This window comes from Salvelinus sp. IW2-2015, unplaced genomic scaffold (genome assembly GCF_002910315.2).
Source record: "Salvelinus sp. IW2-2015 unplaced genomic scaffold, ASM291031v2 Un_scaffold1337, whole genome shotgun sequence".
NCBI classification, from domain to species: domain Eukaryota; kingdom Metazoa; phylum Chordata; class Actinopteri; order Salmoniformes; family Salmonidae; genus Salvelinus; species Salvelinus sp. IW2-2015.
The window spans coordinates 1-14,782 of NW_019942849.1; the positions used below are offsets into that span (position 1 = coordinate 1).

At 42.0% G+C, this 14,782-nt stretch overlaps 1 protein-coding gene and 2 pseudogenes across 1 annotated transcript in view; all 3 read left to right on the forward strand.

The window, feature by feature from the left end:
- Window positions 1–16: 16 nt before the first annotated feature.
- LOC112070473 (protocadherin gamma-A1-like) lies at window positions 17–9,288 on the forward strand (annotated as a pseudogene).
- A 197-nt stretch (window positions 9,289–9,485) lies between these two features.
- On the forward strand, window positions 9,486–12,351 carry LOC139024310 (protocadherin gamma-A4-like; annotated as a pseudogene).
- Window positions 12,352–12,564: 213 nt separating this feature from the next.
- LOC112070474 (protocadherin gamma-A5-like) overlaps window positions 12,565–14,782 on the forward strand; it is a 6,745-nt gene continuing 4,527 nt past the window's right edge. Inside the window, 5 exon segments of the mRNA XM_070438993.1 lie at window positions 12,565–12,645; window positions 13,580–13,650; window positions 13,652–13,695; window positions 13,698–13,758; window positions 13,760–14,774. Of these exon segments, the coding sequence (XP_070295094.1) occupies window positions 12,565–12,645; window positions 13,580–13,650; window positions 13,652–13,695; window positions 13,698–13,758; window positions 13,760–14,774 (1,272 nt within the window).

Consider the following 14,782-nt stretch of genomic DNA (forward strand, 5'->3'; position numbering starts at 1 on the left):
TCAGAACGTACTGATAATGGACCCCAGTTCTACAGGGACGATGCAGCGGATGCAGAGTGAACAGAACATCCTGGATGAACCAGACTCCCCACTAGAGGTCTGTTATCATACATTTTTCCCCAAAACTATATTTTTTTCAGTTGTATTTGTAAATTCATCTTGCACTTTAACTGTTTGAAATCCACAATGTATACCAGGGAACTTTCCATGGTCAGAAGTAGTATTTTTTTCTGTTGATTAGTAGGTGTTTCAGCACCACGGTCATGGACAGCGGTGCTGTGTTGGTTGCAGCAAAGAGGCTGTATTTGAATGAACCACGTACCATAGTAAAGTTTGAATTGTTCTGCACATAGCCTTTACAGTAGTAAAAATTAGGCAAACATTTTCTCTAACAGTAATTAACAGTCTCTTAAAAAAGTTTTCATACCCCTTGACTTATTCCACATTTTGTTGTGGTACAGCCTGAATCCTAAATGGATTACATTTGTATTTCTCTCTCACCATTTACACACAATACCCCATAATGACAAAGTGAAAACATGTTTTATAAGTGTTTGCAAATGTATTGATAATGAAATACAGAAATGGCTAATGTACATAGGCATTCGCTCTCCTGAGTCAATACATTTTAGAATCAGTTTTGGCAGTGGTTGCAGCTGTAAGTCTTTCTTGGTAAGTCTCTAAGAGCATTACACACCTGGATTGTATAATATTTGTACATTAATCTTTAAAAATTATTAAAGTGATGTGAAGTTGGATGTTTATCGTTGCTAGACAGCCATTTTCAAGTCATGCCAAAGCTTTTCAAGCTGATTTAAGTCAAAACTGTAACTGGGCCACTCAGGAATATTCAATGTTGTCTTGTAAAGCAACTCCAGTGTATATTTGGCCTTGTATTTTAGGTTATTGTCCTGCTGAAAGGTGAATTTATCTCCGTGTATTTTGGAAAGCAAACAGAACCAGGTTTACTCTAGGATTATGGCTGTGCTTTGCTCTATTCCATTTATTTTTATCCTAAAAAACTCCTAGTCCTTGCCGATGACAAGCATACCCATAACATGATGCAGCCACCACCATGCTTGAAAATATGAAGTGTGGTAGGATTTGCCCCAAACATAGAGCTTTGTATTCAGTACATAAAGTTAATTTCTTTGCCACATTTTTTTCAATTTTACTTGTTGCACACAGGATGCATGTTTTCGTTTTTCGGATATTTTAATTCTGTACAGGCTTCCTTCTTTTCACTCTGTGTAACTGGAGTAACTACTATGGTTTGGTGATCCATCTCGGTGTCCTCGCTATCACAGCCGTAAAACTCTGTAACTGTTTATAATGTCGCCATTGACCTCAATGTGAAATCCCTGAGCGGTATTCCCTCCCTCTCCGGCACACTGAGTTAGGAAGGACGCCTGTATCTTTGTAGTGACTGGGTGTATTGATAACACCATCCAAAGTGTAATTAATAACATCACCATGCTCTAAGAGGTATTCAATGATCGCCCCCCCCCCCCCCCCCCCCCCCCCCCATTCTACCAATAGGCCCCCTTCTTTGTGAGGCATTGGAAAACCTTCCTGGTCTTTGTGGTTGAATCTGTGTTTGAAATTCACTGCTCGACAAAGGGACCTTACATATAATTGTATGTGTGGAGTACAGAGATGAGGTGGTCATTAAGAAATCATGTTAATCGAGAATATTGCACACATAAGGGGTCCATGCAACTTATTATGTGACTTGTTAAGAAAATGTTTKATCCTGAATTAATTTAGGCTTGCCATAACAAAGGGTTTGAATACTTATTGACTCAAGACATTTCAGCTTTAGATTTTTTTATTAATTTATAAATTATTTCTAAAACATAATTTCACTTTGACATTATGGGGTATTGTGTGTGTAGGCCAGTAAAAAAATATACATTTAATCAATTTTAATTCAGGCTGTAACATAACAACATTTGGAAAAAGTCAGGGGGTGTGAATACTTTCTGAAGGACCATATATAAATACCATAATGCTGGGTTTAAATTAGCAAAAGTTGCTTTCTGTCACAATCTATAGCTTTTTGCTACATGTATTTTGAATGACATTTATAGTCAACGTGCTTCTGGCATCATGTTTTACATCAGTCCTTCACACATTGGCCTAGATGTTTTGAAACAGCCTGCATGAATAAAGCGAATCCGGTTGAGAAGGGAAACCCGAGTGCTGGCATCAGCTCATCGCATCAGCTGAGATTGCACCACGTGGATTCACACTCTACTTAACATGGTAGTCTATTTCAGTTGACCAGTTCTGCGCACGCATCCTCGATGCTGGATGACGCGCGCAAGCTATGCGCTGGTGTCTTTGCTGCTGCTGCTGTAACTATCTGTTATTCGCTATGCTTGCTGTTTACTGATTTCCCACCACCACCCCAGCCTCCACCTGTTTGGCTCTGTTTGTGTTCAGTGGGGATGTTGGTATAGCATACCATGCTCAGTGCCTGTAGTTTTCTCATTTTAATTTGACGCGTTGCGGGGTTAGATATCAAAAGACTGAAATCTGGCAATGCTCGCATACACGTTGGGAACAGTGCGGAATATATCGAGCTGAATAAAGAAAGGGGAGTCCTCCTTGTCAAAGAGAGAATAGACCGTGAGGCGTTGTGCAGACAGACGACGCCTTGCGCATTGCATTTTCAGATAATTATGGAGAACCCAATAGAATTTTATCGGGTTACTATTGAGATTACCGATATCAATGATAATGCTCCAGTTTTTCAAATGCACGATATGAGATTTGAGATAAGCGAGTCCGCTATCACGGGGGCAAAATTCGTCTTGGAGAGAGCTTTTGATTCTGATATCGGATCAAATGGACTCCAAACCTATTCGCTTAATCCAACCGATAATTTTGTTCAGGTCAGGCTGATGGAATCAAAAAGGTAGAGATGGTTTTACAGAAGCCTTTAGATCGAGAGAAACAGGAGCAGATGTCTTTAGTGTTAACTGCCCTCGATGGAGGAGACCCTSAGATGTCTGGAACAGTGCAGATTCACGTCACTGTGCTAGATGCTAACGACAATGCTCCGGTTTTTACACAGGCAATATATAKGGCCAGTTTAATCGAAAATTCGAAGAGCGGCACTTTGTTAACTACTGTTAGTGCCACCGACATAGATCATGGATCAAATGGTTTAGTCACATATTCTATATCAAGCAGCACAATTGGTATTTTGGACCTATTTGAAATAGATGAGAGTAATGGCGAAGTGCATTTGATTAATGAGGTCGACTATGAAACCGCAAAACATTATCAAATAGACGTGAAAGCGAAAGATCAAGGGGGTCTTACAGATTCCAGTAAACTGATAGTCGACATTATCGACGTTAACGACAATAAACCATTAATTGATTTGATGTCAACTTCTAAATCAATACCAGAAAATTCCCCTTCTCAGACAGTCATAGCTGTAATGAGCGTCCACGACCCAGACTCTGATAATAACGGCGTGGTGGACTGTGTTTTATCTGAAAATATACCCTTTACCATTAAATCGACATKTAATGGCTTCTATAGTCTAGTAACAGACAGTGACTTGGATCGAGAGGGAGCATTTGAATATAACATAATTGTGATGTGCTCTGATGAGGGAGTTGCCCTCGCTCTCCAGCAGCGTCACTCTCACCTTACAGATATCAGATGTGAATGACAACCGCGCCTGTCTTTGAGAGGAGCTCATATGAGGCCTACATTATAGAAAACAACACACCGGGCCTCTCATTATTCACAGTGAAAGCCAGAGACGCTGACTGGAACCAGAATGCCCGTGTTTCTTACATACTGGAGGACTCCTCGGTTACGGAGTGCCCGTCTCATCATATGTGTCCGTTAGTGCTGATAGTGGAGTCGTCCATTCAGTGCGCTCTTTTGACTACGAGCAGATCAAGGATTTCCAGTCCGTGTAAAGCGCAAGATGGAGGCTCTCCTCCTCTCAGTAGCAATGTGACTGTGAAAATAATGATCCAGGACCAGAAGACAACGCGCCTCAGGTTCTGTACCCAGTCCAGACTAGCAGCTCTCTGGTGGCTGAAATGGTGCCTCGTTCAGCAGATGTGGGTATCTTGTCACTAAAGTGGTGGCTGTCGATGTGGACTCTGGACAGAATGCCTGGCTCTCGATATAAACTGCAGAAAACGACAGACAGGGCGCTGTTTGAAGTGGGCTTACAGAATGGAGAAATAAGAACTATACGTCAAGTCAATGATAAAGATGCTGTGAAACAAAGGCTCACTGTTGTAGTTGAGGACAACGGGCAGCCTCTCGTTCAGCTACAGTCAATGTTAACGTAGCGGTGGCGGGACAGCTTCCCTGAAGTGCTCTCGAGTTCACTGACTTTACGCACGACAAGGAGTACAATGACAACCTGATTTACTTAGTCTTGGCTTTGGCTGTAGTCTCATTTCTGTTCATCACATGTTTAGTGGTTATTATTCAGTGAAAATATACAGATGGAGACAGTCTCGCGTCCTCTATCATTCCAATCTCCCTGTTATTCCGTATTATCCACCGCGTTACGCAGACACTTTGGGGAAGGAACTCTACAGCACGTGTACAATTACGAGGTGTGCAGGACGACTGACTCCAGAAAGAGTGACTGTAAGTTCGTCAGACCCTGTAGTCAGAACGTTGTGATAATGGACCCCAGTTCTACAGGGACGATGCAGCGGATGCAGAGTGAAAATYACATCCTGGATGAACCAGACTCGACATTAGAGGTCTGTGATATTTTATTCTTAATTTTGTACTCCTAAAATGTAATCTATTTCTATTCATACAGTACCAGTCCAAAGTTTGAACACACCTACTCATTCAAGGGTTTTTATTTTTTACTCTTTTCTACATTGTAGAATAATATTGAAGACATCAATACTATGAAATAACACATATGGAATCATGTAGGAACCAAAAAAGTGTTAAACAAAGCAAAATATATTTAATTCTTCAAAGTAGCCACCCTTTGCCTGGATGTCATCTTTGCACACTCTTGGCATTCTCTCAACCAGCTTCACCTGGAATGCTTTTCCAACAGTCTTGAAGGACTTCGCACATGCTGAGCACTTGTTGGCTGCTTTTCCTTCACTCTGTGCTCCAACTCATCCCAAACCATCTCAATTGATTTGACATCGGGTGAATGTGGAGGCCAGGTCATCTGATGCAGCACTCCATCACTCTCCTTCTTGGTCAAATAACCCCTACACAGCCTGGATGTGTGTTYGGTCACTGTCCTGTTGAAAAACAAATGATAGTCCCGCTAAGTGCAAACCAGAGGGGATGGCGTATCGCTGCAGAATGCTGTGGTAGCCATGCAGGTTAAGTGTGCTTTGAATTCTAAATTAATGACTGACAGTGTCACCAGCAAAGCACACTCACACCACCTCCTCCATGCTTCACGGTGGGAACCACACATGCGGAGATCATATGTTCACCTACTCCGCATCTCACAAAGCCCCAATGGTTGGAAGCAACAATCTCACATTTGGACTCATCAGACCAAAGGACAGATTTCCACCGGTCTAATGTCCATTTCTCCTGTTTCTTGGCCCAATCAAGTCTCTTCTTTTTATTGGTGACTTTTAAGTTGTGGTTTCTTTGCAGCAATTCGACCATGACGGCCTGATTCACGCAGTCGCCTCTGAACAGTAATGTTGAGATGTGTCCGTTGCTTGAACTCTGAAGCATTTATTTGGGCTGCAATTTCTGAGGCTGGTAACTCTAATGAACTTATCCTCTGCAGCAGAGGTAACTCTGGGTCTTCCTTTCCTGTGGCGGTCCTCAAGAGAGCCAGTTTCATCATAGAGCTTGATGGTTTTTGTGATTGCACTTGAAGAAACTTACAGGGTTCTTGAAATTTTCCGGATTGACTGACTTTCATGTCTTAAAGTATTGACGGACTGTCATTTCTCTTTGCTTATTTGAGCTGTTTTTGCCATAATATGGACTTTTATCAAATAGGGGCTATCTTCTGTATACCACCCCTACCTTGTCACAACACAACTGATTGGTTCAAACTCATTAAGAAGGAAATAAATTCCCACAAATTAACTTTTAACAAGGCACATCTGTTAATTGAAATGCATTCCAGGTGGCTACATCACGAAACTGGTTGAGAGAATGCCAAGAGTGTGCAAAGCTGTCAAGGCAAAGGGTAGCTACTTTGAAGAATCTCAAATATGCAATATATTTTGATTTGTTTAACACTTTTCTGGTTAGTACATTATTCAATATGTGTTATTTTATGGTTTTGATGTCTAAACTATTAATCTACAATGTAGAAAATAGTAAAAATATAGAAAAACCCTCGAATGAGTAGGTGTGTCCAAGCTTTTTACTGGTCCTGTATGTTGAAAATGCTTTGTTCAAGTGTAGCCTACCTCCCTGTCAGAAAAGCGCTTCAGTCCATTCTTATTGTACTTTAAGCATCACGGTCATTGGACAGCAGCGCTTTGCACTATATAGTGTGAATTCCATTGTAGCTGTTTAACGTCGTGAATGGTAAAGAAGATACATCCTCATGATGATCAAGCTTGACAATGGATTGTGTGTATTTAATGCACATTTATTCCATTAATAATTTGTTTGCTTGCAGGAAGTGTCCTTCTGTCACTATTAGCCTGTAGTGTAATGCAAAATTTCGGCAGGGTTCAGACATTCCTTGGCCACAACTACCTGACATCATTGCTTATATTTTGCTTACATACATTGAGCTAGATTATATATTGATATAGTATACGGTTACTTTACAATAATTATTTTCTCCAGTATATCGACCCTGACATTTCCAACACTACTGGAGCGTTTTTCTGACTTTTTATTSAAGTATATTGTCTGTAGTTCAATCCATTGAACTCAGAGGGACGCTGTTGGTCAATGTCTTGCCGTTTTGGAGCAGTTTTGCAGCAGTACCTCCCCCATCATCTCGGTATATTAGAGAGAGAAAGAGCCGCAAGCAGAGAACACAGTCCGGGTTACAGAGAACACTAAGCACCGAGACCCGAGTTGAGCTTCTTTTGTTCCTGATAAACGGATTATTGGCCGAACATGGTGTTATTTTCTGGATTCAAAATTTAAATAATAATACTATTTTCATAACGGACTATATGGTGCTTGTTGTTTCATGTTGAGGGAAAATGTCGGACAGAACAATGACACGGCAAGTACTGTTGTTTATCTCGGTCCTCTCTCTCAGTTCAGTGCACGGTTCCTCTCTCTCAGTTCAGTGCACGGGCAGGTCAGTTACTCCATCCCGAGGAAATGGCGAAAGCTCTTTAGTTGGTAACATAGCGCAGGATTTAGGTTTAGATATCAATAGACTGAAATCAGGTAAAGCTCGTATTATACTGGAGACAGCGCAGATACATCGAGCTGAATAAAGAAAGGGGAGTTCTCCTCATCAAAGAGAGAATAGACCGTGAAGCACTCTGCGGACAGACAACGCCTTGTGCATTCATTTTCAGATTATTCTGGAGAACCCGATGGAATTTTTACAGCTACAGTTGAGATAACCGATGTCAATGACAATTCACCTATTTTTGAGAGGAGTGAATTAAATATGAAATTAGTGAATCAGCGCTAACCGGAGCTAAATTTGTATTGGAAAGGCAGTTGATGACGACGTGGGCGTCAATGGCCTTCAGAGCTACTCTCTGAAACCACCTGATAATTTCGTATTGAAAACATTAACTCGTTCAGATGGTGTTAAAAATGTAGAGATGGTTTTACAGAAGCCTCTAGACCGAGAGAAAACAGAGCAGATATCTCTGTTGTTGACAGCTGTAGATGGAGGAGAGCCTCAGCTATCAGGAACAATGCAGATACTCATCACTGTACTAGACGCCAATGATAATGCGCCCGTATGTTCTCAGGCAGAGATATAAAGTAGTGATTCAGAGAACGTATCAAAAGGCACCGTTTTAACAACAATCAGTGCAACTGATGCCGATCAAGGTTCGAACGAAGAATTACGTATTCTATTCCAAAAATCGAGCATCCCATCTATTTGAAATTGATAATGTTTAACGGTGTGGTAAAATTAAATGGACATATAGACTATGAAAAACGTAAACCATTATGAGATAGACGTTCAGCTACAGATCAGGGAGGTCACTCTGACGCGTGTAAATTAATTATTGAGGTTATAGATACAAATGACAACCAAACCATCAATCAATATAATGTCAAAGACGAGTGCCATATCTGAGGACGCTCACCTGGTACTGTCGTAACAATGATGAATATTCAAGACCCAGATTCTGGTGAAATGGCAGAGTGCAGTGCTCTATGACGAAAACATCCCGTTTTCAATCAAATCAACATCGAATAATTTCTTTACTGTAGTAACAGACAGTGACTTGGACCGAGAGAGAGCCTCTGAATATAACATCAGTGTGACGTGCTCTGATGAGGGAGTGCCCTCTCTCTCCAGCAGCTCACTCTCACCTACAGATATCATGTGAATGACAACGCGCCTGTCTTTGAGAGGAGCTCATATGAGGGCTACATTATAGAAAACAACACACCGGGCCTCTCTATATTCACAGTGAAAGCCAGAGACGCTGACTGGAACCAGAATGCCCGTGTTTTTCTCATACTGGAGGACTCCTCGGTTAACGGAGGGCCCGTCTCATCATATGTGTCCGTTAGTGCTGATAGTGGAGTCGTCCATTCAGTGCGCTCTTTTGACTACGAGCAGATCAGGGATTTCCAGTTCCGTGTAAAAGCGCAAGATGGAGGCTCCCTCCTCTCAGTAGCAATGTGACTGTGAAAATAATGATCCGGACCAGAATGACAAACGCCTCAGGTTCTGTACCCAGTCCAGACTAGTAACTCTCTGGTGGCTGAAATGGTGCCTCGTTCAGCAGATGTGGGCTATCTTGTCACTAAAGTGGTGGCTGTTGATGTGGACTCTGGACAGAATGCCTGGCTCTCCTATAAACTGCAGAAAGCGACAGACAGGGCGCTGTTTGAAGTGGGCTTACAGAATGGAGAAATAAGAACTATACGTCAAGTCAATGATAAAGATGCTGTGAAACAAAGGCTCACTGTTGTAGTGGGGGACAACGGGCAGCCCTCTCGTTCAGCTACAGTCAATGTTAACGTAGCGGTGGCGGACAGCTTCCCTGAAGTGCTCTCGGAGTTCACTGACTTTACGCACGACAAGGAGTACAATGACAACCTGACTTTTACTTAGTCTTGGCTTTGGCTGTAGTCTCATTTCTATTCATCACATGTTTATGGTTATTATATCAGTGAAAATATACAGATGGAGACAGTCTCGCGTCCTATCATTCCAATCTTCCGGTTATTCCGTATTATCCACCGCGCGTACGCAGACACTTTGGGGACAGGAACCCTACAGCACGTGTACAATTACGAGGTGTGCAAGACGACTGACTCCAGAAAGAGTGACTGTAAGTTCGTCAGACCCTGTTAGTCAGAACGTACTGATAATGGACCCCAGTTCTACAGGGACGATGCAGCGGATGCAGAGTGAACAGAACATCCTGGATGAACCAGACTCCCCAGCAGAGGTCTGTTATATTTTAACTATTATTTTGRCCCTAAAACAATGTTTTTCTTGTGTATTTTTTTAAGACCATCATGTGATTTTTAACTCTTCGATATCGAGTCTGCATAGCTGGGAATTTACCATGCTCAGAAATCCTCTTCATTCCAGTGATGTGGCCATTTCAGAACCATGATCGTGGAAAGCGGACCTTTGCAAGGAGGCTGTTTTACAATGTGTAGCCAGTAATTTCCTCTAAGGAGTTTCAGTCAACCTGTCTTTCGTTAGTACTTGTTGTCCACATCTCATTGACATATTAGTTTATATTTGTCATTCAATGAATTAGCTTATGTGTGTTGATATAACGTTATAGTACTCTGCTTCGTCCGTTGGAGATTCGAACATTCCCAAATATGTTAGATTTATTTTAAATAATATTTGTTGTTCAGTAGATTGAACTCTGAGGGACGCTGTTGGTCAGTGTGTTGTAGTATTAGAGCAGATTTGCAGCACTACCTCCCCCATCATCTCGGTATATTAGAGAGAGAGCCTCATGTAGAGATTACAGTCCGGGTTACAGAGAACACTTAGAACGGAAACATCGAGACACGTTTCTTTTTTTCGAGAATTATGGATTGTTGAATCATTTTCCTTTGGTGTTTTGAACTGTAAACGAATGGAATATTACTGACTTCATAACGGATTATAAGGCGCTTGTTGTTTCATCTTGAAGGGAAAATGTCGGACAGAACAATGACACGGCAAGTACTGTTGTTTATCTCGGCTCTCTCTCTCAGTTCAGTGCACGGGCAGGTCAGTTACTCCATTCCCGAGGAAATGGCGAAAGGCTCTTTAGTTGGTAACATAGCGCAGGATTTGGGTTTAGATATCAAAAGACTGAAATCAGGTAAAGCTCGTATTTARACTGGAGACAGCGCAGAYTACATCGAGCTGAARAAAGAAKGGGGAGTTCTCCTCATCAAAGAGAGAATAGACCGTGAAGCACTCTGCGGACAGACGACGCCTTGCGCTGTTCATCTACAGATTACTCTGGAAGACCCGATTGAATTCTACAGTGTTACAGTCGAAATCCATGATATAAATGATAATGCACCAAGCTTTAAGAAGAATGAGATGAAATTTAGAATTAGTGAATCGGCAATGGTCGGAGCAAAATTTGTGTTGGAAAGGGCGATGGATCTTGATGTTGGTGTAAATGGCCTACAAAGTTATTTGTTGAAACCAACCGATAATTTTCTTCTGAAGTTGCAAAATCAACCAGACGGAAGCAAAAAGGTGGAGATGGTGCTACAGAAACCTCTAGATAGAGAAAAACAAGAGCATCTTTTTTTAACTCTGACAGCTATCGATGGCGGCGACCCGCCGCTGTCCGGGACAATGCAGATAGAAATAACCGTGCTAGACGCCAACGACAACGCGCCTGTTTTTACGCAAGAAATGTACAAGGCAACCATTACCGAGAATGCTCCAAAAGGCACCGTTTTGAGTACCGTTAGCGCCAGTGATGCCGATGACGGTTTTAATGGTAGAATATCATATTCAATTACCAATACTCTAGATGATGTTCCAGAAATATTTGAAATAAACGAAGACAGTGGTATTGTGGTTTTATCAGGACACATAGACTATGAAAAAGCTCGACATTATGAAATACATGTACAAGCTAGTGATGACGGAGGTCTGACTGATTCTTGTAAAATAAATGTTGAAGTAGTTGACACAAACGACAATAAACCATCTATTAACATTATGTCGAAAACAACTGCAATATCTGAAAATGCTGAACCTGGAACAGTGGTAACCATAATTAATGTACAAGACCCAGACTCTGGTGATAATGGCAGAGTGCAGTGCTCCATAAATGAAAACATTCCTTTTGCGATGAAATTAACATCGAATACTTTCTTTACTATAGTAACAGACAGTGACTTGGACCGAGAGAGAGRCCCTGAATATAAKATCAGTGTGACGTGCTCTGATGAGGGAGTGCCCTCGCTCTCCAGCAGCGTCACTCTCACCTTACAGATATCAGATGTGAATGGCTCATATGAGGCCTACATTATAGAAAACAACACACCGGGCCTCTCTATATTCACAGTGAAAGCCAGAGACGCTGACTGGAACCAGAATGCCCGTGTTTCTTACATACTGGAGGACTCCCGGTTAACGGAGTGCCCGTCTCATCATATGTGTCCGTTAGTGCTGATAGTGGAGTCGTCCATTCAGTGCGCTCTTTTGACTACGAGCAGATCAAGGATTTCCAGTTCCGTGTAAAAGCGCAAGATGGAGGCTCTCCTCCTCTCAGTAGCAATGTGACTGTGAAAATAATGATCCAGGACCAGAATGACAACACGCCTCAGGTTCTGTACCCAGTCCAGACAGCAGCTCTCTGGTGGCTGAAATGGTGCCTCGTTCAGCAGATGTGGGCTATCTTGTCACTAAAGTGGTGGCTGTTGATGTGGACTCTGGACAGAATGCCTGGCTCTCGTATAAACTGCAGAAAGCGACAGACAGGGCGCTGTTTGAAGTGGGCTTACAGAATGGAGAATAAGAATATACGTCAAGTCAATGATAAAGATGCTGTGAAACAAAGGCTCACTGTTGTAGTGGGGACAACGACGCCCCCTCGTTCAGCTACAGTCAATGTTAACGTGCGGGTGCGGGACAGCTTCCCTGAAGTGATCTCGGAGTTCACTGACTTTACGCACGACAAGGAGTACAATGACAACCTGACTTTTTACTTAGTCTTGGCTTTGGCTGTAGTCTCATTTCTGTTCATCACATGTTAGTGGTTATTATATCAGTGAAAATATACAGATGGAGACAGTCTCCGCGTCCTCTATCATTCCAATCTCCCGGTTATTCCGTATCCACCGCGTTACGCAGACACTTTGGGGACAGGAACTCTACAGCACGTGTACAATTACGAGGTGTGCAGGACGACTGACTCCAGAAAGAGTGACTGTAAGTTCGCCAGGCCCTGTAGTCAGAACGTACTGATAATGGACCCCAGTTCTACAGGGACGATGCAGCGGATGCAGAGCGAAAATAACATCCTGGATGAACCAGACTCCCCTATAAAGGTCTGTTACCTTAAAACATTATCTTTACCCTAAAGCCCTTTTTTCGTAAATGTGCATAATCGTGTGCTACGTGTTTTAAATCCAGTTTGTATACCTGGGAACATTCATGGTCAGAAATGATCCTCATTCCACTAAACTGTCAATTTCAGCACCACGGTCATGGAAAGTGGTGTTGCAAAGAGGCGTATTTCAATTGACTCTGCAACATAGTAAGAGTAAATGGTGTTGGATATTGCCTAACGTTTGTAAAGATGAGAAACGCTTTATTTAAGAATTTGATTCATACGTTCATATTAGTGCAATGCACGTTATGCCACACTGCTGGTTTAAGACTGCTGAAACGTGTTTTCTGTTAGATGTAGCCTGTTTCTTCATGCAAGGTGTATTTTGTTTCACTTTCTTGTCCACATATGTCTGGCATCTTGATTTACAATCTCCCTAACGCATTGCCCAGATGTGTTGATACATGAGCTGGCTAAAGCGTTATAGCACTGTGCTTTATTCCATGCGTATTCACACCTTCCAAGATACTGTATGTTGGACATTGTTTCCTTTTTAAAAGTGTATCTGTTGTTCAGTAATTGAACTCAGAGGGACGCTGTTGGTCAGTGTGTTGCAGTTTAGAGCAGATTTGCAGCAGTACCTCCCCCATCATCTCGATATATTAGAGAGAGAAAGAGCCGCATGCAGAGCGCACATTCCGGGTCCAGAGAACACTAAGCACGGAGACACCGTACTGAGATTCTTTTTGTTCCAGAGATACGGATTATTGGCAGAAAAGTGTGTTATTTTCTGGATTTACATCTAACGGAATATATTTCACATTTCTTACGGATTATATGGTATTTGTTGTTCCATGGTGCGCGGAAAATGTCTGACAGAACAATGAACAGGCAAGTACTGTTTGTTATCTCGGTCCTCTCTCTCAGTTCAGTGCACGGGCAGGTCAGTTTACTCCATTCCCGAGGAAATGGCGAAAGGGTCTTTAGTCGGTAACATAGCGCAGGTTAGGTTTAGATATCAAAAGACTGAAATCAGGTAAAGCTCGTATTATACTGGAGACAGCGCAGAATACATCGAGCTGAATAAAGAAAGGGGAGTTCTCCTTTCAAAGCGAGATAGACCGTGAAGCTCTCTGTGAACAGACAACGCCTTGCGCTTTACATTTTCAGATTATTCTGGAGAACCCGATGGAATTTTACACTGTTACCATTGAGATAACTGATACCAATGATAATCCTCCTATTTTTGAAAGGAGTGAAATGAAATGTGAAATCAGTGAGTCCGCCATAGCAGGAGCCAGAATCGTCTTGGATAGAGCAGTTGATCACGATGTTGGCGTTAATGGCCTTCAAAGCTACTCACTTAAACCAACTGATCATTTCAGCCTAAAATCACAAAGTCGATCAGATGGTGTTAAAAATGTAGAGATGGTTTTACAGAAGCCTCTAGACCGAGAGAAACAGGAGCAGATAATTCTGATATTAACAGCTGTAGATGGAGGAGAGCCTCGGCTATCAGGAACAATGCAGATACTCATCACTGTACTAGACATCAATGATAATGCGCCTGTATGTGCTCAGGTTGAGTATAAGGCTAGTATATCCGAAGTTGCTCCAAAAGGAACCGTTTTAACCACAGTAAGCGCATCGGACTCCGATGAAGGTTCTAATGGGAGAATTACGTATTCCATTCCAAAATCTGGAGCAGCTCATCTGTTTGAAGTTAATAAAGACAGCGGTGTAGTGAATTTAGTTGGGTTTATGGATTATGAAAAAACGAAACATTATCAGATTGATATTGAAGCTAGAGATCAGGGTGGTCTGGCAGATAATTGTAAACTTATTATTGAGGTAACTGATATAAATGATAACGTACCAGCTATTAATTTAATGTCTAAATCAAACGTCATATCCGAAGATGCCAAACRCGGTACAGTCGTAACAATGATTAATATTCAAGACCCAGACTCGGGTGAAAACGGCATGGTGCAATGCGCCATAAATGAAAACATACCCTTTTTGATGAAACCTACCGCGAATAATTTCTTTACATTAGTAACTGATAGTGACTTGGACCGAGAGAGAGCCTCTGAGTATAACATCAGTGTGACGTGCTCTGATGAGGGAGTGCCCTC